Genomic DNA, 26,713 nt, shown 5'->3' on the forward strand with positions numbered 1-26,713 from the left:
GAGTCATACACACATGCTTTTTCTGGAAAATAATTCAATTACTTTTGTTCTGATGGTAATAATGTTGAGCTGTGGCTGTAGGTTTAGGCTCACCTAAAGGACTGCATTTATTTTAATTTTATTTAGACTATATATGGCGGAAAACACTCAAATTTGGCCAAATTTCATAGTTGTCCGATATGCATGTGTGATACATCATTGGAAAACTAAAAATCTCAATTTTCACGGGGAAAACAATTTTTGAACAGGTGGGATTTATTTTTATTTTTTAAATGTTTTTTAAACAGCAAAACCCTATCTGGAGGTGAGAGCACGCGAGAGCAGAATTACAGACGCCATGACTTTAACGAGATATTATTGCGTACATACCATGTTTCGATCCAAAAACTCCATGGAGCATGTATCACCGAGTGTCAAGACACAGATTTGAATGGGGGATTTTATGGGCAGACATCAAGGAGTGGTCAAGATTTTCTTTTTCATATATATACCCTTTTAAACGTTTTTTTTTTTTTTTTTCAATTTTTCTTTGTTTGGATCGATTATCATCTAACATATCGGAGAAAATGCGACAGTCACCCCCAAAAAAAAATACAATTAAGTGATAGTTATGAGGTAGATAGCTGTGACTTTTTTTACAAACGTCATTTTTTCATGGTGACATAATTTGTTTAAAAGTTTAAAATATGCGAGTGAAAAAATTTTTTAAGTTGTTTTTTTTTTTTAATGAAATATGAGACATCAATTAATGATTTTAAGCTAAAAATGAGAGACATTTCGAATAATAAATACAATTAATTACTTTTGTTTTATGGCTGGGTTGAAAAAAAAAAGCGGTTGCACGACGTCTGTAAACGGGGATTTTCAGGGTAAAATGGACATATTAAAAATAGTTCGGGGGCTTAGTGTGCCATAAATCTGCTATGGCAGCACATAGACATATTGATCTATCAAACACAACAGTTGTTTTGGCTTAAACTACAGCAGTTTCTCTTAAAGAGGAGTGCAAGAGCAGAAACTGCTTTTTCAGTCTTGTCTGTGTTTTCCGCCATATATATTTTTTAAAATTTATTTTAACCTAACATTCAACTTATGTTCAGATGTGTTCATGTTTTGAAAAATAAAAATCCTATTCAATGGAAAAAGTTTTTTTTTTGGTTTTTTTTTTTAAACCCAGATATCTCAAAGTAGCACATTTAAGAGACGTGATATTTTGACTTAAGGTTATCATACTGACATACCGGCACATTCCTAATTCCAGCAACGTGTCATTTCACTGTGAGATATACGCTTAGACATAAGTTTGGTAGAAGGCACTTTTCACATTGTGTTACCACTAGCGTCTGTGCTAATCAGCTCAAGTTCTCCAGGTATTTACCAGATTACTTTGACTTCCTAAAGCAAGGTAAATTATGATTATTGTATATGATGTATATGATGCAAGATGTATATGACACAGTCATTTCTCTCATCCAGTAATTACATTCAAATATGAAGTGTAGTGAAACAACACAAAAATCTGATACTCAATGGCCAGTTCACAGTAGCAACTTTCTCAGCGCAGTTACATTATGCTAGTTTGTTTAAAATCTCTCTTTTTATTGCTTGTATGTTTTTCACGGATCATGAATAAAAACAAAACCGTCCCTAAACATGTCAGTAGAATTCATACTTTATCATCAACACAACATGACCTTATTTTTCCTCCCTTCCATATTGTAATTAATAAATTTTGTCATCTCTCATTGGATTTTCAGTCAATTATATTTTAGCCCTTATATATAGATTGGGATAAATAAGTATTTCGTCAACCACTAATTGTGCAAGTTCTCCCACTTGAACATATTAGCGAGGCCTGTAATTGTCAACATGGGTAAACCTCAACCATGACAGACAAAATGTGGAAAAAAAAAAAAAAAAAACAGAAAATCACATGTTTAATTTTTAAAGAATTTATTTGCAAATCATGGTGGAAAATAAGTATTTGGTCAATACCAAAAGTTAATCTCAATACTTTGTTACGTACCCTTTGTTGGCAATAACGGAGGCCAAATGTTTTCTGTCACTCTTCACAAGCTTTTCACACACTGTTGCTGGTATTTTGACCCATTCCTCCATGCAGATCTCCTTTAGAGCAGTGATGTTTTAATTTTCTATGGGGTTGAGATCTGGAGACTGGCTAGGCCACTCCAGGACCTTGAAATGCTTCTTACGAAGCCACTCCTTTTTTGCCCTGGCTGTGTGTCCTGGCCGATCAGTCGTCCTGGTCCCTTTGGAGAAAAACAGCCCCAAAGCATGATGTTTCCACCCCCATGCTTCACAGTGGGTATGGTGTTCTTCGGATGCAATTCAGTATTCTTTCTCCTCCAAACACGAGAACCTGTGTTTCTACCAAAAAGTTCTATTTTGGTTACACCTGACCATAACACTGTCTCCCAGTCCTTCTCTGGATCATCCAAATGCTCTCTAGCGAACCGTAGACGGGCCTGGACGTGTACTTTCTTCAGCAGGGGGACACGTCTGGCAGTACAGGATTTGAGTCCCTGGCGGCGCATTGTGTTACAGATAGTAGCCTTTGTTACTGTGGTCCCAGCTCTCTGTAGGTCATTCACTAGGTCCCCCAGTGTTGTTCTGGGATTTTTGCTCACCGTTCTTGTTATCATTTTGACACCACGGGGTGAGATCTTGCATGGAGCCCCAATTCGAGGGAGATTATTAGTGGTCTTGTATGTCTTCCATTTTCTAATAATTGCTCCCACAGTTGATTTCTTTACACCAAGCGTTTTACCTATTGCAGATTCAGTCTTCTCAGCCTGGTGCAGGTCTACAATTTTGTCTCTGGTGTCCTTCGACAGCTCTTTGGTCTTGGCCATAGTGGAGTTTGGAGTGTGAGTGACTGAGTTTGTGGACAGGTGTCATTTATACCGATAATGAGTTAAAACAGGTGCCATTAATACAGGTCAGTGGAGCCTCCTTAGACCTCGTTAGACCTCTTTGACAGCCAGAAATCTTGCTTGTTTGTAAGTGACCAAATATTTATTTTTCATTCTAATTTGGAAATAAATTCTTTATAAATCAAACAATTCGATTTTCGTTTTTTTCCCCCCATATTCTGTCTCTCATTGTTGAGGTTTACCAATGTTGACAGTTACAGGCCTCTCTAATCTTTTCAAGTAGGAGAACTTGCACAATTTGTGGTTGACTAAATACTTATTTGCCCCACTGTACGTATACGAGTCACATGGTTGCACAATATATATGTGTATTTCTTAATGGTGGCCATGTGTTCTTCATGCTGGAAACTGACTGGATTCTTTTCACTGTTGGGGAAAGTAGAACATTACAGGTAAAGGTTGTGGCCGCTTTTTTAGCTGACTACGATGTGGTGAAAGCGCAAAATCTCAATCAGTCTTCTGTTCTTAGTCCTGCAAACATATTTGAGGGTCCACATATAACCAGAATCACTGGCTCTTTTGTACATTTATCCAGATTTTCGCTCAGGTGTCACAGCTCGTAACCAGATGATACTCTAGCTCAAGGGAGTGGAACGTAAGAGAAGATCATCCTAATGGTTGACTGGTTGTCACTACTGAAAGGAATTTGTTTAGTCAGCGGTTTCCTTTTGAAAATGGCCCGTGATTGTTGTTCTAAGGGAGTTCAGTCTGGGGAGAGAGGATTTGGAGGGGATAGATCTAGTTATTTATTAGCTAGAGCCATTTAAAGGGGGGAACTAGCACAAGAGTTCGGTGGAAATAGGAACTGGCGGGCCATGCCAGCTGTAAATGCCAACGGTGTCATTCTGCCAGCGTTGTATCTACAGTAGACTTGTAACCTGCATCTAAACAGTTCTAGCAAAGCAAAGGCACTCTGGGGTGAGCTTCATCTAGATGATCAGATACCAGAATGTCTGGCTCACTTTGAGTCTCCTCAATGAAATCGTGTAGATACATCTGATAGATACAAGACAATTGCTTTTTTTCCCATTGACCTTGGGAAGGATCAGTGTAATATCCATAGAAGTGTATTGTCTGTGCTCAACCATCGAGAAATGAGTCTTCTTCAAACTCTCAGAAGTTGCTGTTCATGTGAAAACAAAAACTATTGTTTTCAAAGAAATCTAACCCAAGTTGAACTTCATATCGTTGTTTGTGAATAAAGAAAGTTAAAGTTATGCTGTTCGGGTACAAGCACTTTTGAACTCAGCCACAAAGTCATTGCAATTCCTTTCTCATTCCATTCCTTGTTTGCAAGTAGCCATATGTGGGGCATGAACTTTAATTTGCGTGTGAACTCTTGAAAAGCCCTCAAAGAGATAATAAATGTTGAAAGTAAACATGTCACGTTGTTTTGTTTCCTGCTCTAGTCTTTGTTTTCCCTCCGCCCAGCCAGGGTCCATACATATCACTGGGTGTAACCCTGCTCCATGAAGACTTCAACCTCTATAAATCTTTGGGTGTTTTCTCCAGGTGACACAGGCCTCCAAGGTGTGGGGAGAGGTCCCTTTGCCAGATGACTTGGAGAACAAGGAAGCTCAGGCGGCGCCGAGTTTACTAGGCGACGACGAGGACTTCGTGGCTGATGAAGCTTCTGGAGGTGGCTATGTTTTGTATGGTCAAAGACAAAAGTCTAATATTCCATTACTTATAAAAGTCATCTTATAGAATGTTGCATTGGTACTTTCTGCTATAGAGCATATAATTATTTATTATTGAATGATTCATGCCCACATTATGTACCTGGGTTTTAAGTTTGTCATGTCTTGGGCTGATGATCTATTGCTTAAATTCTTGGATGATGTTACAAGTAGGGCTGTCAAACGATTAACATTTTTAATCGAGTTAATCTCAGCTTAAAAATCAATTAATCGCAATTCAAACCATCTCTAAAATATGCCATATTTTTCTGTAAATTATTGTTGGAATGGAAAGATAAGACACAAGACGGATATATACATTCAACATCCTGTACATAAGTATGTTGTTTATTATAACAATAAATTCACAAGATGGCATTAACATTTTTAACATTCTTTCTGTTAAAGGGATCCACGGACAGAAAGACTTGTAGTTCTTAAAAGATAAATTTGAGTACAAGTTATAGTAATTTTATATTAAAACCCTTCTTTATGTTTTCGTTTTAATAAAATTTGTAAAATTTTCAATAAAAAAAATAAACTAGTAGCTCGCCATTGTTGATGTCGCCGAGCGGGACGTCACCTGCCGTTCTTCCACAGTGTCTTTAACTACGTAAGGTAGTGATTAAAATACAACACAAGGTGTCAATGGCGAATTTTAAATTAATTTGAAATCTAGCCAAGGCAAAGTCTGAGTAAGTTTTATGTGTATTTTGCATAGCTATTTTGATATAATATTATTTTTGTTGTGCTTTCACTAAATGATACTGTAGCGACTTAACTGTTCCGCCCAAATGCATGATGGGAAGTTGGGCAACCATGACGGTCAGTGGTGGCTGCAAATGGCATACAGTATGTTCTGCGTGATGTTCAATTAAGCGTGTTAAGAAAAATATCATCTCCTGTCATTCTTCCCCACGTCATTCGCCACAATTCTTATATTTGTTATGAAAGATTTGCCAAAGCTTAAGCCATTAATAGGCACGGTCCAATGAACGCCTGTGTCCACTCTAGGGCTGCAGCTATTGATTATTTTAGTAGTCGATTAATCGATGAACTATTTAGTTCGAATAATCGAGTAATCGGATAAGGAACATAAAAAATTGAAATACCTCAGCTGAGCCTCAACCGGTATATGAAAATAGATAAATGAGAAACAAAGGAACAACTGGCTAACTTAAATAGCATAATTCCGCTAGCTTTAATGCTGTAAAATGCTAATGTTTTCTTTAAAAAAAATTTTGTTTTTTTTTATACAATGCTCTTAACAAATGGTTCAGACACATATTCCCACAAAAAATGGCTAAAGATAAACTAAATTACAAATGCATTAAAAAACATGAGCTCAAACAAAAACTTAGCTTATGTTGGTCTTAACAGGGAGCAGCTGGATTCAACCATGTGAAAGGAGGGAGAGTAGAAGGCAGTGTATCCACTCAAATCAATCAAACTAAATGCAAACACTTTCAAAATAAACCATTGCAACACCACTTTAATGAAACGAATAGTCGAAGCAGAAAAATTTAATTCAAATATTTTTTTCCAATCAAATACTCGAGTTAATCGATTAATCGTTTCAGCACTAGTCCACCCGCATTTCAATGCCTTTCCGCTGTCAATGTGATAAAACGGCGTCATTGTAAACTGTTTGAGGGTAATTGGTGATGAGGGTAAATGAGGGTAAAAAAAAGGGTAACATGAACGGGTAATTCTGTGCATGCATTAATTGCTAGGGGTGTGACAAAATATCGAAATGGTGATATATCGTGATACTTTGTATCCCAAAATGTTATCGATATGTAAGAATCGAGATATCGTTTTAAAAAGGTGTCAACGTTTAAAAAAAATAATAATAATAATAATAATAATACCAAAAAAAACTTATTGTTTTCTTTTTTTATCAAAATCTTCCACTATAATACAGCCCCTAGAAAAAAGTATGCAATCACCAGTCTCGGACGAGGACTCACTCAGACATTTTATCATGTAGAACAAACTAAAAAGCTTGAAAAAAATAATTAATTAGTTCAAAATTGCAACTCTTTAGCATTCGGAACACTAAAAGAAATGAATAAAAAACATTGTGGTGGTCAGTAAATGATAGTTTTATAGAGCAAGTGCAGGGAAATATAAATGAAATCACTTCATTCTGAGGGGAAAAAAATATGAAATCATGAGAAACAAAGAAATAACAATCAAAACACATCTCAGGTAGCCTTTGCCTGACATGCAGCCCTATATCATCAAGGAGTGGGGGAATTTTGATGTCTTCTTCAGGCTGTAGTCTTTGTAAATCTCACTGGAACGGTACCAAACAAAAGTTCCAGCATCATCTCCTTGTCAAGAATCTGCATTGGACAAGGTGTCAAGAGTCTAGAATCTGCATTGGACAAGGTGATGCTGCTGGAACTTTTGTTTGGTGCTGTTCCAGCGAGACCTTAAATGGCCCAAAATTACGTATTGTCTGGCATTGGCTGCCACTGACAGCCATAGATGTTCAATCCGCTTGAAGTTAAAATGGATTGGACGTCTACTAGTGATAAACTAATTCCAGTTCACACCAGAAGCTTGTTTTCTGGTAATTAGTTGTTTGAAGAATATACTAGAATGATTTCCTGACCAATGTATCGATAATCGTTGTATCACCATATCGTAAGATCATCGTTATCGTGAGCTCTGTATCGCAAATCGTATCGTATCGTGAGGTACCAAGAGGTTCCCACTTCTATTAATTGCATCAAATAGTTTAACGTGATTAATTAAAAAAGTTAATTACCACCCGTTAACGTGATAAATTTGACAGCACTAGTTACAAGTAGAGATGTGCCGATCGATCGGGTCCGATCACGTCATTTTCAAAGTATCGGAATCGGCAAAAAAATATCGGCCATGGCTTTATTTTACTATATATATATTTGTTTAAATTAAATCGTTTTCTAATTGTATTTAACTTTACAGACATAATATGTTACACTTATCCAGAGTCTTTAGTTTAGGCTTAAGGTAGGGTTATCAGATTTATCCCAATAACGGCGGTAATTAATTTTAAAAAAAATGTTTCACGTTAAAATATGTAATGCAATTAATGCATGCGCCGCACAACCCACTCACGCATGGTCGCGCTCTATCTGTAATGGCACCGTTTTGCCTATGTAGAGAGCTAAAAGGCAGCGTAAAATGAGTCGAATGAATTTTGGCAGCCTTATTTTAGTTGGCTTAAGCCTTACAATCCCTCTCCCTAAGATTAGAAATATCATGGAAAGCAATGTGGGGAAGCATGGTAGCAATTGATCTTTTTCTTAACACCTTATTTTATATCCCATCTCAGAGAAGATATATGAATTGGTAGCACTACGCACAGTCATGGGTCCACTTGTCATGGTTCCACCTCCCATCATGCATTTGGGCAGGGCCTTCAGTATCATTTACTGAAAGCTCAACAAATACACTAGATGGCAATATTTAGTCACAATATACAAAGTCACAAGTCTTTCTATCCGTGGATCCCTCTCACAAAAAGAATGTTAATAATGTAAATGCCATCTTGAGGATGTATTGTCATAATAAACAAATACAGTACTTATCTACTGTGTGTTGAATGTATATATTCGTCCGGGTTTTATTCATTTTTTTCTTAATGCATTGCCAAAATGTATATGATCGGGAAAAATTATCGGGAATGATTGGAATTGAATCGGGAGCAAAAAAAAAAAGCAATCAGATCGGGAAATATCGGGATCGGCAGATACTCAAACAAAAACGATTGGGATCGGATCGGGAGCAAAAAAACATGATCGGAACAACCCTAGTTACAAGTGTAATTTAATATTTGGTGGTAATCACAAAATTCTGTTTACATGACAGGTAGGTAATTGTATTTCGTAATATGATGGAGTTCTTTTGTGTCCATAGATCTACCCAGTGGCGAGGACGATGGCAGCACACCATGGCCTCCAGTATCTGAGAGCACAAGTAAGACACCAGAAACTACATGTTGTGTTAATGTTGTATGAGCGTGTGTGTGGTGTCACTCCCATAAAGTTCCCGCATCTGTGCATGTGTGCCATGACTTGCTCACATCCTGCTGTAAGCCGCCAGTCAGGTCATAACAAGATGCTTTAGCTTTGTTCTGAAGACATAAACATTTCCACTTTCATCCTCTTGCCCAGCGGTAGAGATGGTAGCATAGTATTCCAGAAAATCAGACAAACAAAAAAAATGCTGCTGTCTTTTTGTTACATTCCATTGGCTGCATTGCCCTTTGCTGCGCCATTGTGTTTTTCTTTGATTGATTTAACACAGTGGATCCTTGGAAGTACAAATAGAAATGTTGTTTCAATTCAATCCGTTAGCCAACCAGGTTTTACCATTTTGCTTTTTCTGTGAAAGTCCCATCTTGTTATCTGGTCTTTGCCTTTTTGGCAAAGCCAGATAATGTTATTCTGCGACTTTATTATTATTATTTATTATTGATCAACTTATTCTCTGCGTTTTTGTCGGCGCGCCACACAGCCCGTACTCTGCACCGATCGGCACCGTTCAGGTATTGACACGTCTGGAATTTTCGTGTGACTGTGGCTTTTTGTCAAACGGCCCCGAAAAATTTTCCATTTTCACGTAAACACCGATTTTCCGATTTTCAAAAATTTTTTCAAAACGCTACTTGTCCGACAATTTTTCACCAAATCACATAATTTGGACATCAAAAATTCTGGGACGGTGAGGGCATAAAGATTGTATACAGAATTTGGAAAAATTTACGGTTCCCCGGGAATTTGCCAAAAACTTTTCCATTCATTTTTAATGGGAAATGTCCCATTCACTTTCAATGTGATTTTCAATAGCATCTACATTGCATTGTTGCCATTGACGGCCATGTATGTCAAAGCTATTGATGCTAATGGACTTGAATTCTATCAACGCCTATGTACAGTGCCTTGCAAAAGTATTCGGCCCCCTTGAACCTTGCAACCTTTCGCCACATTTCAGGCCTCAAACATAAAGATATAAAATTTTAATTTTTTGTCAAGAATCAACAACAAGTGGGACACAATCGTGAAGTGGAACAAAATTTATTGGATAATTTAAACTTTTTTAACAAATAAAAAACTGAAAAGTGGGGCGTGCAATATTATTCGGCCCCCTTGCGTTAATACTTTGTAGCGCCACCTTTTGCTCCAATTACAGCTGCAAGTCGCTTGGGGTATGTTTCTATCAGTTTTGCACATCGAGAGACTGACATTCTTGCCCATTCTTCCTTGCAAAACAGCTCGAGCTCAGTGAGGTTGGATGGAGAGTGTTTGTGAACAGCAGTCTTCAGCTCTTTCCACAGATTCTCGATTGGATTCAGGTCTGGACTTTGACTTGGCCATTCTAACACCTGGATACGTTTATTTTTGAACCATTCCATTGTAGATTTGGCTTTATATTTTGAATCATTGTCCTGTTGGAAGATAAATCTCCGTCCCACTCTCAGGTCTTGTGCAGATACCAACAGGTTTTCTTCCAGAATATTCCTGTATTTGGCTGCATCCATCTTCCCGTCAATTTTAACCATCTTCCCTGTCCTTGCTGAAGAAAAGCAGGCCCAAACCATGATGCTGCCACCACCATGTTTGACAGTGGGGATGGTGTGTTCAGGGTGATGAGCTGTGTTGCTTTTACGCCAAACATATCGTTTTGCATTGTGGCCAAAAAGTTCAATTTTGGTTTCATCTGACCAGAGCACCTTCTTCCACATGTTTGGTGTGTCTCCCAGGTGGCTTGTGGCAAACTTTAAACGAGACTTTTTATGGATATCTTTGAGAAATGGCTTTCTTCTTGCCACTCTTCCATAAAGGCCAGATTTGTGCAGTGTACGACTGATTGTTGTCCTATGGACAGACTCTCCCACCTCAGCTGTAGATCTCTGCAGTTCATCCTGAGTGATCATGGGCCTCTTGGCTGCATCTCTGATCAGTTTTCTCCTTGTTTGAGAAGAAAGTTTGGAAGGACGGCCGGGTCTTGGTAGATTTGCAGTGGTCTGATGCTCCTTCAATATGATGGCTTGCACAGTGCTCCTTGAGATGTTTAAAGCTTGGGAAATCTTTTTGTATCCAAATCCGGCTTTAAACTTCTCCACAACAGTATCTCGGACCTGCCTGGTGTGTTCCTTGGTTTTCATAATGCTCTCTGCACTTTAAACAGAACCCTGAGACTATCACAGAGCAGGTGCATTTATACGGAGACTTGATTACACACAGGTGGATTCTATTTATCATCATCGGTCATTTAGGACAACATTGGATCATTCAGAGATCCTCACTGAACTTCTGGAGTGAATTTGCTGCACTGAAAGTAAAGGCGCCGAATAATATTGCACGCCCCACTTTTCAGTTTTATATTTGTTAAAAAAGTTTAAATTATCCAATAAATGTTGTTCCACTTCACGATTGTGTCCCACTTGTTGTTGATTCTTGACAAAAAAATTAAATTTCATATCTTTATGTTTGAAGCCTGAAATGTGGCGAAAGGTTGCAAGATTCAAGGGGGCCGAATACTTTTGCAAGGCACTTAAACTCAATGCCATTGACGGCCATGGACGTCCAAAATTTTTCCCATTCATTTTCAATGGGAAAAACAAAAAATTCCCCAAATCAACAGGAAATGACCAGATATCAATAGGACGTGTCCCCCAAACTTCCCCGATTCCATTGATGCTTTTGAAGGGTGCTGCCATTGACGGCCATAGACGTCCAAATTTCCCATTCATTTCTAATGGCATTTACTTTGTTTAATGCCATTGACGGGCATGTTTGTCCATTCTATTGATAGCCCTGGGCGGGGGTAAGATCTGTATCTCCACACGGCAAATACCAGAAGTAATTTCTCCAGAAATTGCAGTTTCCAGTTAAACATGGACCATTCAGATTGTGTTGCAGCTTTGTTGATCATAAAGCTAGGATTTGGAAGGGGCAGGAAAATCCCATATATAGATCTGAGGGTATTGGTAGGAAGGAAATTTGGTTTCCTGTGTTGAATGCTGAAATCTTTGAGTGTCTCTCTCCTGTTGGCAACTGAAGTCTTCCTTTCCTTTCTACCACATTCATGTAAGAGTACCATGTCACCGTTGTTCTCATTATACCTTATTTCCTGTTGTGCTATTCCATTGTATAATTTGGAATTCCCAATTCCATGTATACCAGAGAAAAGTAGTGACCATCTGGAGTGCACATTGCCGTGATTGTTATTTTGAGCATCGTTTCGCAATTGTTATCCTATTTACACACTCAATGGTATTTCCAGAGATGCAGATGGGGAGTTCCATGTCTGTAAAAATTCTCATTTTGATAGAGGTGCACGATAATTATCGGTCCGATAAATATCGGTCCGATAATAGGAATTATGACGTCATCCTAATAAATCCCATAACATAATATATTATCGGCCCTATTAATAATGATTTTGGCACGGTGTTGGAATGGGATTTGTGCGTTTGTTTCCACTCCTGTTTTTCCAGTATGCAAAGTTTTGTCTTTGTTTTGTTCATTATAATAATGTTCGTGTCATCATGAAAGTTTTGGTTCGGTCAAAGGCAAATCTAAGCTGAATCAACCACTAGTATTTTTTACCTACAGGTGTTCAAAAACTCAGGTGAATATACATTGAAAAATTATATATATATTATTGGTTATCGTATCGGTATCAGCCTTGAGGAGCAGGAAGTTATCGGTATCGGTTTTTAAAAAAATGGATATTGTGCACCCCTACATTTTGACCACGTAACTGTTCCCCAAAGGGATTTTTCATAGACAAAATCTCCTGTGAGATTTTAAGGGAACTTAACAGCCAATTCCATTTCATTTAGAAACCAAAGACACAAAGGTTCCATCCACAAAGGTTTATCACAGGTTGTGAGGTTCTATTGATGGTTCCACTGTCATGCTAATGGATGAAGTAGCCTGTTTATTATATTATTATTAGTGCTGTCAAGAGCTTAAAACCTTTAATAGTGATTAATCGCATGCGGTTCCATAGTTAACTTGCACTTACACCCCATACCCCCTATTTTTTTAATTTTTAATTTTTTTAAGTTCCCATTAACCCAGGAGTGGAGCAATGTGCTTACCTTACATACCGTAATTTTCGGACTAAAAGTCGCTACTTCTTTCCCTCATTTTGAAATCTGCGGCTTATAGTCCAATGTGTTTTATTTGTTGATGTATTTGGGTTAATAGGCAACACATGCATCCGAGCAGCCATTGCAATTCATGTTCTGTGCTCATTGTTTATTCAGTTACTGTTCCACTTGTTTCATTAATTGAATGTTATGGTATTTGGTAACACATTATTTGACAGTGGCGTGATAAGACTGCCATAAAACCGTCATAATTATGACACTCTCATGGGCATTAATGGATGCTTATGACAGACGTCATTAAGTATCATCCAGCAAATGACATCACTAACTCCATTTATGTCCAGCTCAGATCTTTTACATCCATTCAAAAGTGAGATCATTTGCCAGATGACACAAAATGACATCTCATTCATGAATGCTCATGGCAGTGATATTTCATAATTATGATGGTCTTATGACTAGGGGTGTAACAAAATATCGAAATGGTCATACAATGTGGCAAATAAGTATTTAGTCAACCACAAATTGTGCAAGTTCTACTACTTGAAAATATTAGAGAGGCCTGTCATTGTCAAAATGGGTAAACCTCAACCATGAGAGACAGAATGTGAAAAAAAAACAGAAAATCACATTATTTGATTTTTAAAGAATTTATTTCCAAACTAGAGTGGAAAATAAGTATTTGGTCACCTACAAACAAGCAAGATTTCTGGCTGTCAAAGAAGTCTTCTTGTTTTACTTCTTCTAACGAGGTCAAACAAGGCTCCACTCGTTACCTGTATTAATGGCACTTGTTTTAACTCGTTATTTGTATAAAAGTCACCTGTCCACAACACGGTCAGTCACACTCCAAACTCCACTATGGCCTACTATGGTTCTCCTACTTTTTAAGTAGGAGAACTTGCAAAATTGGTGGTTGACTAAATACTTATTTGCCCCACTGAATGTTTGTGGGCATATAGATATATTTTGATTAAATTTATATATTTGTTATCATTTGTTTGATATTATTAATAAAGTAAAATTACAAAAAAATTAAATGTGAAAAATGTTATGAAATGAGCAGACTCACCAAGACGCTTGTCTCCCAAAGCACTTACTTTAACACAAAATCCATACTTCCATCCACAAAAAAGCTTCCATGACTGGTTGTAAAGTTTATCTTTGCATTTCAGCTCAATAAATGACAATAAATGCCACTATTGGGAACACCCTGGGGGGTTTGTGCCAATCAATCTGCTGCAGAGTGCCCCGTATTGGCCATTAAAACCCCAGACAACAAGAATTTCACTCTGACTCTCTGGGATAGCGTGACCAAAAATAATGTGTCTCTGGCGACAACGAGAAAGGCATGCATTGCCTGAAGGTCCAAACTACATGGGTAGGAAGGGCCATAATTAATCGCACGTTAAAAAAATTAATGCCGTCAAAGAAGAATGTGCGTTAACGCGGTTATTAACTCATTTAATTGACAGCACTATTTTTTATATTGTTGTCCCTTTAAAACAAAAAAAAAAGACAATGCCCAAGACCTTATTCCATGTTGTGAACATCACACTTTCGAGAGCCACACTTTTCTAGTTACACCTGGTGAAATATGAGTTTGCTCTGAGCCTGTTAGGTCATTATGGGATGAGCACTGGCAGCTGTGGTTATTTTCGAGGTCTTTGTTTGTCCGCTGTGGGCCCTCAAGGGGTTCATGAGACCAAAAGACAAAAAGAGGGAAAAGTGAGAGTACCGTAAAACCTCAAGATCAAAATCCGGTAATTTTTTTTGCAGGAGTAGTAAACACCTTATGTTACAGGTAAAATGTCACACCACTCTTCACCTGACAATTGTCTGATTTTGTAACTCAGAACGGACATTAAGGTTGATGACTCCTGTTGAGGCATCACATTATGGCACTAAACCTTATGATGAAACACTATTGTTCCAAACACAAGTGTGTTGCCTTGGAGAACTGACCTGCACCGCTCCCCTTAAGGACATAGATTAAGTGTTTCATTGAAAGAGACCGCGTCTCCTCCAGTATATTGTACGAAGTAGATTAGGTTGGATTGTTTATCTTTGTTATCTTTACCTTTATAATCATCTCAAGGTTTAAAGAGGGGATAACAGATTAAATGTATAAAATAATACAAAAATAATAATAGGCAAGCCTTTATGTAAATTAGAATTGTACTTAAAATTTTCAGTTTCACAACTTTAGAAAGTGTACTGATATACAGTAAATCTCCCTGATGATCAGTAGTTTCCTAGCCATGAACAGTGTGGAGCATTGTTCCTTACTTGGAGATTATGCAGAGGTGGATGGTAACGCGTTAGATTTACTTTGTTACATTTGCTTGAGTAACTTTTTTGAAAATGTACTTCTAAAAGTCGTTTTACCACGTCATACTTTTTACTTTTACTTGAGTAGATGTGTGAAGAAGAAACGCTAATCTTACTCAGGGCTGAACTAGAATCGTTAAATTTTTCCTCTTTATTCTGCTTATTACCGTATTGGCCCGAATATAAGATGGCCCTGATTATAAGACGACCCCCTCTTTTTCAAGAATCAAGTTTGAAAAAAGACTTTTTGATTGCCAAATTAATTTTTATTCAGAAAAGAATTACAGTACATCAGAAACAAATGATTATAACAACATATTTAAAAGAAAAAGTATGTTATTTTGCCTCATTCAAATCTTAATATATGAACTAGGGATGTCCCGATCCAGGTTTTTGCACTTCCGATCCGATAACGATATTATTTTGCACTTCCGATCCGATACTGGCCGATACCGGCCTATCTGAGCATGTGTTAAAGTTATTTAGCCTCCTTACTTAGTTGTCAGACTCATGTTGAAAAAGGTTTTAGTACTCTTGATAACAACTAGCTAGCTGAATTAGGTGAGTTTGAATAGCACACAATGGTTGGTATCAAGAAACTGACGTTTATTCAGTGACAAACACAAAACACTATAAATAACAAAAAGAAATGGCATAGTCAGTCAGTAAAATGTGCAAATAATATTGTAAACTGTCTTAAAAAAGCAAAACACTCAAACAACCTCAGTGGAAAATCCCACAAACCCCCCCAAGCTATTAGATGCTTTTAATGTTTCGTGCATTAGTTACAAAAATTGTATAAAAAGCCTCTCAGGTTTAAATAAACGACTATTTCAGTATCAAGTTAACATTTTAAAACAGTAAACAAAATCCTCAAGTCCCCATTCTGTATCAGCAGCTTTAAACTACATTCAATTCATTTAATTTTGCGAATCGACTGTTAAAGTTGTTAAAATTGCTCCCGTTATTCCATAATTTCCCTTCTGTCTACTTTCGACATGTGAAAGTTTTAAAACTGTTTTGAAGATAGATTCAAGTCATGATTTTTCTGATTTAGGAGTATTTTAGATATAAAGTTAAATTGGTTCGCTTGGAAGGTTCACAACAGCCTACTAGGGAAGTCTCCTGCTTTAAGATGGTGGCTGTTTACTAACGCAACTAGTTTTCAATAATTCAATGTTGCTAACGCCGTCGAGTCTTTCATTTTGCATCTAGTTCTATATACATATGATATCTATTATCTACAGTAAAACAATGTTGACGTAGTTTCTAGCGGCTGTCAGCAGCAGTCAGGTATTCTTGTGTTTTTTTTTATCCAGCGGCATGAGTTGAGCTAAAGCCGTGAGCATTGGGACACAATGCGGTCCGTTTCTCATTGCGTCCCGAAAACCGCGCTGTGTATTAGTTCCGCTTTACTTGACATATTTCAATAATCGGAATTTGGATGTTTGTGAATCGTTCTCGAATCTTCCACGGCCGAATCACTCAAGGATGTAATGACGGCTGGGCATGTTGTACCGTAGTTCTAAGTGTTGGATGGTGCGTCTTTACTCACGAGAGATAATGGTTCGTCATCCAGAATGAATTCTTCGGCAATGACTCGTGTTATTCCCTGGGCTTTGGGACTGTCGAGTGCCAGTTTGTCACGGATAGCAAAAGTTTCTGCCAGTGATAGTTGCTTAGGACCTTTCTTTTTGTTTTCGGTTTTCTTAAAATACTTCTTATATTGTTTGTGGTGGTATTTCGCTAAATGCTTGATTAAGTTGGTTGTATTAAAACTTCTTTCAGCTTTACCACCACGCTTGACTTTATTGGAGCATATGTTGCACTCTGACTCTTCGTCTTTGTCGTCCTTTAAGGTGAAATGATCCCACACAGCTGACATTTGGGAGACGGTAATGTAAATGTAGTGTGTTGAAGGTGTGCCGTAAAATGCGGACCGGCTTTTAGGGAAACCGAAGCAAAAACTGGAATGGATTATGTAAATCGGTGCGCTGGAAAACCCGGACAGGAATTAAAAAAAAAAAAAAACTGGATCGGAAGTCTGGATCGGAATTTTTCCATGTTGGACGATCCGATACCAATGCACATTTATTTGCCCATATCGGCGTCCGATCAGATCCAAATATCGGATCGGGACATAGCTAATCTGAACATTTAAATATATCAACTAAATTGCAATCATATTTGTAAATAATTGGCTTCTGGTTTTTGAAATGTAAATAAACCAATCTATTGTGATAAAACAACAAAATTGCAATAACTGCATTAACCATCAAAGTGAAGTCTAACTGTAACTGTAGTCTTGAAACAAATCTGAATAAGGAAAAACATTGCAATAAAATAATGCAAACTGGTTAAACTTGAGAGTAGCTGAGATCTGTCATGACAGAACATAGCTTCAATGATATCTGGCGCCATCTACTGTCGTGAATGGGTATAATGTCTAGACCGCATATACCGAATATAAGACGACCCCCACTTTTTCAGTCTTATTGCAATGCAAAAAACACTGTCTTATATTCGGGCCAATACGGTAGATTTTACCTTATTTTTGTCAGAGATGCCCACAGTGGCTCTACCAGTTTCACAAATGAGACATCGCAGCAATCATCAAATGACTCCATGATACCAATCAGAAGTAACTGCTACTTTAAATTGGTATCACGGAGTCATGACCACACCAAAGCTTGCAGTCGGACGTCATATGGCCACGCTGCCCTGTTCAATCACGTGGCGTCTTTAAAGCACCATAAAACAATTAACTATTTCACAAACAGCGCTACTTTTACTTTAGTAACATTATTTTGGAGCAATGCAACTCTTAAATGAATACATTTTTGGCTACTCAACCCACGTATGGGATTCTGCCTCAAGTGGCAACAGTGAAAACCAAAATATCAATTGTGTGTGTGTGTGTGTGTGTCCTTCCTACAATCATAGGAATGTGTAAGGGAGTTTCCTCGAAATTCAAGTTGACCTGAATCGTTGGTGATTAAAAGTCAAGGTCCCACTCACCTCTAAGCACTCTGTACTCCCCATATCTCATAATACTTTTAAGTCAGTACCAATATAGTCTTGATTTAGCAACATGATTAAAGGAGCTTTATGTAAGACTGGTGGCCAGAAATGGTACTGCAACCAAGATCAAACTATTGAAGCGCAAAGCAGCCATTTCGCATTGGGTTGCCAGCTAAGCGCTTCTCTTTAAAGAACTCTGCTGCGTTATCATACCAATGTTGCATTAGAAAAGAAACAGGCTAAAAGATACAGCGCGCGTAATCTATAACCTATATATATATTCCAAAGAAATAAATGAGTACAAGTTCCAATACTCAAACGTAAAGGTTGCACCGATGTTAAGTCGCTGCACAAATGAATACAGGTAGTCCGCCGCCAAGCCCGCTGCGTTCACCGTTTCTCTGCCTTCTTGAAATGCTAACTGGCGTTCACCCCCGCTTCCCAATGTGAAAGCAATGCTCAAAGCTAACTAAACTAAACTATATAACTAAAAAATATGTTACGTAACATAAGCGAATAAAGTAATGGTGCTGTAAGATCCAAATTTAATATTTTGTTTGACTTCCATGGGCTTGAAGGACTGCATCCATGCGGTTGGGCAAGGATTCATACAATTTATTGATGAAGTCATCAGGGACATCAAAGAAAGCAGTCTTGCACGCCTCCCAGAGTTCATCACATTCTTGGGTTTCGTCTTCCATGCTTCCTCTTTCATCCTACCCCAGACATGCTCAATGATGTTCATGTCTGGTGACTGGGCTGGCCAGTCCTGGAGGATGTTGATCTTCTTTGCCTTGAGGGACTTTGAGGTAGAGATTGAAGTATGCGATGGAGCACCATCCTGCTGCAGAATTTGTCCCTTTTTATGGTTAGGAATGTAAGAGGCAGCTAATATTTGTTGATATTTCAGACTATTTATGTTGCCTACCACCCTACAGATCTCTCACACACCCCCGTACTGGATGTAACCCCAGACGATGATTTTGCCACCACCAAACTTCACTGTTTTTTGAGTGAATCTCGGATCCTTGCGGGCTCCAGTAGGTCTCCTGCAATATTTGCGGCGACTGTTGTGTAATTCAGTGGAAGATTCATCTGAAAAATCCACCTTTTGTCACTTTTCCAGCGTCCATCCTTTTGACAGGCTGTGGGCCTTGGCAAATGCCACACAGTTTTTTAATTGTCTGCACCCTGAGAGATCTGCTGTAAGAAACAGCCACCATCCTAAAGCAGTAGACTTCTCAGGAAGGCTCTGTTGTAATGAACCTTCCAAGCGAAGCTAATTAACTTTTTTAAATTAAATTATTAAATTAATAATTAGTTATTAATTAATAATATTATAATATAATATAATATAATATAATATAATATAATATAATATAATATAATATAATATAATATGAATTATAAATTAATTAAATTAATCTAGTTAAATTATGGAATAACGGGAGCAATTTTAACAACTTTAACGGTTGATTCACAACATTTAATGAACTGAATGTAGTTTAAAGCTGCTGATACAGAATGGGGACTTGAGTATTTTATTTACTGTTTTGAACTGTTAACTTGATACTGAAATAGTAGTTTATTTAAGCCTGAGGGGATTTTTGTACTATTTTTGTAACTAATGTACAAAACATTAAAAGCAGCTATTAGCTGGGGCGGGATGCATTAAAAATTGATTTATAATTGAATCATAGCCTCTGAATCGTAATTGTAATCCAATCGTGAGGTGCCCCAAGATTCCCACCTCAATTGTTAACACTTGTGTATGTAAATCTGATGTTGGCAGATTGTTTTCCTCTTGGAGAAGGCTGTGTGGCAGCCAGGCAGGTTGTTTTTAGCATGGGGTTTTGACAGTTGCCGTCATATTTCCGGGATTAAAGCACCGTTCCGGGACGGAATCTCTTATTGGAACGTCGTTCCGGACCACTTTCACCCCTGCTTATTACTAGGAGTGCAACAGTTTGCGGTTCAAAGCCGAACCATACGGTTCGCCCTGTACGGTTCAATACGCCTTTATGAACTGCGCCTTTTCGGTTTTGCAATTAATTTATTCCGAACGCTTGTGGAATGAATTGGTCGAGCTCTGTGTGCGACAAGAAGCACAGCTGTGAAGAAATTCCCGCCCCGCTGCAAGTAAATGTCCGATCGCTATCAAGCACCTGTGCAATAGAAGCCAAGTAACGCCCTCTCTTGCTTACGAGCGAAGTGAAAGTGAAACAAGAAAGAAAACAAAAAGCTATGGCGAGCGGAGGAGTGGAGAAACCGAATTTTGAGGAAGCACTGGCTTCTTTCAAATCTGCGGCGTGGCAACATTTCGGTTTCCTCGTGGACTACAATGCAGTGGGAGAGAAAATAGGAGGGAGAGAAAATATTGGAAAAAAAAAAAAAAAATTTGCAAGCAGTGCTCAGCGCTTGTTCCCTATGCTAATGGCAACACTTATAACATGACTCCGGCACCTCAGCCGGCATCACCCACAGATATCACTTTCTCAGAGCAGGACAACCCCGGAGATGACACCAGTGAAAACACACGGTGGGCTTCGTTAATTTATTTGCAACGCTTGACCCGCGTTACATTGTTCCCTCGCGGACATATTTCTCCAACAAGGTATTCCCCGACATTTATGAAATAACACGCAAAGCCATCGAAGATGACTTCGCGAAAGCACATAGTTTCGCCGTGACCACTGATAGTTGGACGTCCAATGCTACAGAGTGCTACTACCTAACTGTGACGGGCTACTATAATTCATACCGGTCAAGTTGTACGGTCTCGGCGTAATTTGTAGAAGTGAGCACTGATTTTTAAATGTTTACACCGTACGTTACGTTCAAATTCTGTACGTTTTTCGTGCGTTACGTTTTTTGCCCTCCGTTTGTTAATACGTTGGTTGAATGACGCGAGAAAAGTCAGAGGCACGGAGAGGGAAGAGTGTTGGTTGTGACGCTGTAGCAAACGCGATGCTAGGCTAGGTGGCTCCAATATTTCCTGACTGTAGCCGACAGCCTACAACCTACGCCGAGATATCTCATGCATATAGAACTACATGCAAAATGACAGACTCGGTAGCGTTAGTAAACAGCCGCCATTTTAGAGCAGTAAACTTCTCAGAAAGGCTCTGTTGTAGTGAACCTTCCTAGTGAACCTAAGTAACTTTTTATCTAAAATACTCCTAAATCGGCAAAATCTCGACTTGAGTCTATCTTTAAATGATGAAACAGTTTTAAAATTTTCACATGTCAAAAGTAGACAGAAGGGAACTAATGCAAAAACAGGAGCAATTTTATCAACTTTAACAGTTGATTCAGAACATTAAATGACCTCTAAACATAGCAAAGGTTACTATGTTTTTTTGTTTGTTTTTTTTTAAAGTGAAAAAAAAAAACATGAAAGGTAACACCAGTTACTTTGCCAAGTAACTTTTTTACTACTGTGTGTGTATTTCAGTAGTCAGTCACTAAATTAGCCAAAGAGCGAAGAGGCATTTTAACAGTCGAACATGTTTACATTTTAAGTGTTTATTTCATTTTCTTAAAAGCAAAATAAAGGCAGTTTAAAAGAAAAAAAAAAAAAAAAGCAAACCGAAACCGTGATCCCAAAACCGAGGTTCAAACCGAACCGTGGGCTAACTGAACCGTTGTACCCCTACTTATTACATGGACCCCACAGTTTGTAGTCAATGACGATCATTCCCGTAAGACCAAAGCCCAGAGTAAATTTTAATTATAATGAAGCCATGACCATTTTCTCTCTGGACCCTTCTTGACCGGAAGAGCCTCAACCTTGAAAAGAGTGAATACTCCTTTGGGTTTAATTAATTTGGCCGGCTTTGATTTGAGAGGGGCATGTTTTATGTCAAATGTTTCCTGGCAGGACTTCAACCCTTAGTTATTTTTACATGAAAAAATGTAAACATTTCTGCACAGTAAACATTATCCGTTAAAAGCCACAGGAAGGCTGAAATACATTAAGACTTTTACATTAACTTTTTTTCTTATTGCCATAACAGAAGCCACATTCAAATTTAAAACAGCTGCATCCACAATAAACACTTTATTGTGAAGTGACGGACGGTTGTGTGTTAGTTTATTGAGTGGATTCCTACAACGTTTGGGTTGAACTTGAAGAGTAAACTTTTAGACAAAGGGTCTTTTCATAAAGTTGTCTTCTGCAGCAGCTGCGTCGACTGACATTTCTTGCCATAAGGTATAGCTCCATCTAAAGTAGTGGAAAATGAGTCACCATAAATCAAAGATGACATTGGCACTGGTTCCAGTACAAGTTGAGCTTAGGTTTTTGCAAAGTGCTGATTGTAGTGAGGCTCAGTTATTTCCATTTAGTTTAGGAAAAACAGGATGCAGCTCCTCCCGGCATCAGTGCGGGTGCTTCTCGGACAACAGAGACGCGAAGGGCAGTGGGCGTTTTGTTTGTCTGGTTTGGTGGATATCCTCTTTGTTCTGTCAGAATAAAGAGCTGTCTCCCTGACACTTGAGTCCTTGACTTCATGATGTCAGCAGACTTCCTCACTCATCAACTCAAATTAAGCTTCAACGGTCCTTTGTCACACATGAGGCGTACCAATGATGTGATTTGCAGGGATCCACAAGCAAGTGCCCTGATTTCATCAAATTGGGTTTTGACCTGCATGGCTCATTGAAAAGAGTTTGCATTTCCCTGCTGAGGTCAGCTGTTGAACCAGTAAAGGTTATTGCCTCTCCACAAGATAGTTTTTACATATATGCATACTTACATCATTGCAATATATATAACACTAGAAACGTGTCATTTTTATGTTATGCCATTGGAGTCATATTCAAATATCTGTTATTTCTACATGTGTTTAAAGTGCCTGTGACAGCATGAAAAAATCTTAAATAGCATTATTATGTGAATTAAAATCATATTTTGAGATGATTCGACTATATACAACCATTTGGCAAAGCGCAGATTACGAGAAATTAGTTTTTTAATCTGCCGCTTAGCCCCGCCAGTCATTATAGCGTTCTAGCGTCCCCAGCTGGATGATGACGTCGTCAGGGTAAAGATTTCAGCTGATTTAGAATTCAACCCATTGAAGGGGAAGATTCAGAATGAGGAAAATGTGATAGAGAGCAGCAAAATGTCATCAGTTTTTCAATCTCTCTACTCCCAATATTTTTACAGGATATTCTTTTTATCTAAGTAATTTTCCCCAATTTGGTAAATGAATGGTATGGTCATTAAAAATAGCAGTGTTGTGCGAAATGGAATATGAAATATTAAACAAAACATTTATTTAGTACGACAGGGCAAAACTACTGCGTAATGGTCAAAACTGCTGACTTCATAACCTCTCGAACGGTATTTTATGCCACCGGAGTTACTCTGGCTTTTGTCATTTCCCTGCCCCGGCTTCGGTGACGGAGGAAAGAGCGTAAACAAAACAGGAGGTGTGACAGCTAGCCGACGTGCTAACCCAAACTGAGCATCTTTTCCAAGTCTTTTCCTTGCCTTTTGAAAACGAAAAATCACACAAAACTACCCCTGACTCATGTCCCGCACGGCAGCGGGGTTGATTGTCTTCACCGATCGGCCAGCCCCTGGCGGCGATCAAGTTAAGGCTCGTCATTCTGTCGCGGCCCCACCGGGCAGGCAGTGCTCGTCCCCAGGGAGAGAAGGGAAACGCCGAAAATGTAAACAAAACAGGAGGCGTGACAGCTAGCCGGCGTGCTAACCTGAACAGAGCGTCTTTTCTAAGTGTTTTTCTCGCCTTTTGAAAACGAAAAATCACACAAAACTACCCCTGACTCATGCCTCTCACAGCGGCGGGGTTGATTGTCTTCACCGATCGGCCAGCCCCCGGTGGCGAGGAAGTTAAGGCTCGTCGTTCTGTCGCGGCCCCACCAGGCAGGCAATGCACGTCCCCAGGGAAAGAGGGGAAACGGTGAACATGTAAACAAAACTGGAGGTGTGACAGCTAGCTGACATGCTAACCCGAACCGAGCAGCTTTTCAAAGTCCTTTTCTCGTCTTTCTAAAAAAATATATCGCACAAAACTACCCCGACTCATGTCACACACAGTGGCGGGGTTGATTGTCTTTATCGATCAGCCAGCCCCGAGCAAGTTACAGCTTGTCGTTCTGCTGCGGCTCCGGCGAGCAGGCAGAGAGGGGAATGAACGCCGAAAATAGCGCATGCTTGATGGACAAACCGGCCGACGTCAGAGTGGGGGGCTGCCCGAGCCCAAGCCGAGGATAGTGGTCAATTGGCAGCCACCGAAGAGGTGGAAGTGACCATGGTGTGTGACAAGAGGCTGGTCGTCAGCCGAGTGGTCTTCTCGGTGGACAGGGAGCATTGTCACCCACAAAATGCAAGCCACCTCTTTTTTAGAACGTGTGCAATGATCCCAGTATTTGACATAATACAAAACATGTAGTTTACTCACTTCCTCGTCGGTCCAATAGTCCCACAGTTGTCTGACTTGTTTTGGCAATTCTCTGCGGTGAACGGGAACTTTTCGAAACCCAAAAAGGCTCACACGACTCTCCCTGGTGCAGCAACAAAATGCTGCAGCACATTGGGCTGGCGTGATGCAAAAAATAAACAAATTCATCCGCAAAATCAGCTTAATCCGTCACTAGTCACTAATTTTCTTGGCGCGAGATTTAAAAAATTGAATAAATAAATCGATCGCTTCCACACACATCCAAGTGGTCCATTTCATTCAAGAGCATAAAATAGACTTTGAAATATGAAATAAACATGCTTTATTGCTGTCATAGGGACTTTAAAACATGTAATGTGTTGCATGCACTTAATTCATGAAACCTTTCTGTGTATTCCTGCAACTGACTTTGTTTTTTTTTTCTTACTTTGAATCATTTACTTTCCAACTGTCCTGATGTCTTAACTTCTCCGCCCCTGCTTGGCTAACACATCCTTCATTATGTCGCTTTTTTCCTGTGAACCTTTTTGCTTCCCTCTTTGTGTGCTACACTTTGTCCTTGTGTTTCTTGCTCCTTTGCTTCTTACCCCACATTGCTTACTATAGAGAACTGGTTGGACTCTTCATATGTGGTGAACATAAAGAGTGCAGCCGAGCCAGCCTACAGTAAGTCCTTCAGCTGTAATTTCCTCCTTTGTGTTATTCTTTACACACTCTCACCTTCAACCTGCTTTGCTTAATAATGCACTTCTAAAGAAACGCTAAGAAAACATTGAAGGATTCATCTTTAAAACGCAATGAGCTCGACCCAGATGATGGATAGGATCAATATGAGTCAACAACAAAACTGTATATTACAGTTAATTTCAGACTTTCATGTGTCTCTATCACATGCTTGGAATGAGAAAAAGAAATCTCACATGATAATAAAAATAACTCTTCACATGCCTCACGCCAGTCAGTTTGCATAATAAGTTTTTTTTTTAATTGGTGACACTTATTTTACAGTGGGGCAAATAAGTATTTAGTCAACCACCAATTGTGCAAGTTGTCCGACTTGAAAAGATTAGAGAGGCCTGTAATTATCAACATGAGTAAACCTCAACCATGAGAGACAGAATGTGAAAAAAAAAAACAGAAAAACACATTGTTTGATTATGAAAGAATTTATTTCCGAATTAGAGTGGAAAATAATTATTTGGTCACCTACAAACAAGCAAGATTTCTGGCTGTCAAGGAGGTCTAACTTCTTCTAACAAGGTCTAACGAGGCTCCACTCGTTACCTGTATTAATGGCACCTGTTTTAACTCATTATCGTTATAAAAGACACCTGTCCACAACTTCAGTCAGTCACACTCCAAGCTCCACAATGGTCAAGACCAAAGAGCTGTCGAAGGACACCAGGGACAAAATTGTAGACCTGCACCAGGCTGGGAAGACTGAATCTGCAATAGGTAAAACGCTTGGTGTAAAAAAATCAACTGTTGGAGCAATTATTAGAAAATGGAAGACATACAAGACCACTGATAATCTCCCTCGATCTGGGGCACCATGCAAGGTCTCACCCCTTGATACCAAGAACGGTGAGCAAAAATCCCAGAACCACATGGGGGGACCTAGTGAATGACATACAGAGAGCTGGGACCACAGTAACAAAGGCTACTATCAGTAACACAATGCGCCACCAGTGATTCAAATCCTGCACTGCCAGGCATGTCCTCCTGATTAAGTAAGTACACGTCCAGGTCGGTCTGTGGTTCGCTAGAGAGCATTTGGATGATGCAGAAGAGGACTGGGAGAATGTGTTATGGTCAGATAAAACCCAAAGAGAACTTTTTGGTAGAAACACAGGTTCTCGTGTTTGGAGGAGAAAAAATAATGAATTGCATCCGAAGAACACCATACCCACTGTGAAGCATGGGGGGGTGGAAACATCATGCTTTGGGGCTTTTTTTCTCAAAGGAACCTGGACGACGATCTGTGTAAATGAAAGAATGAATGGGGCCATGTATCGAGAGATTTTGAGTGAAAATCTCCTTCCATCAGCAAGGGCATTGAAGATGAGACGTGGCTGGGTTTTTCAGCATGTCAATGATCCCAAACACACAGCCAGGGCAACAAAGGAGTGGCTTCGTAAGAAGCATTTCAAGGTCCTGGAGTGGCCTAGCCAGTCTCCA

General features: G+C 39.0%; 1 protein-coding gene across 4 annotated transcripts in view; it reads left to right on the forward strand.

Annotated features, from left to right (window-relative positions):
- hspg2 (heparan sulfate proteoglycan 2) overlaps window positions 1-26,713 on the forward strand; it is a 272,063-nt gene that overhangs the window by 62,594 nt on the left and 182,756 nt on the right. For all 4 annotated transcript variants that reach the window (XM_057828660.1, XM_057828670.1, XM_057828678.1 and 1 more), the window contains exons 2-4: window positions 4,467-4,593; window positions 8,546-8,605; window positions 25,142-25,201. In XM_057828660.1, the coding sequence (XP_057684643.1) occupies window positions 4,467-4,593; window positions 8,546-8,605; window positions 25,142-25,201 (247 nt within the window). The remainder of the gene's footprint in view (window positions 1-4,466; window positions 4,594-8,545; window positions 8,606-25,141; window positions 25,202-26,713) is intronic.

Source organism: Corythoichthys intestinalis, chromosome 2, assembly GCF_030265065.1.
Source record: "Corythoichthys intestinalis isolate RoL2023-P3 chromosome 2, ASM3026506v1, whole genome shotgun sequence".
Lineage (NCBI taxonomy): Eukaryota > Metazoa > Chordata > Actinopteri > Syngnathiformes > Syngnathidae > Corythoichthys > Corythoichthys intestinalis.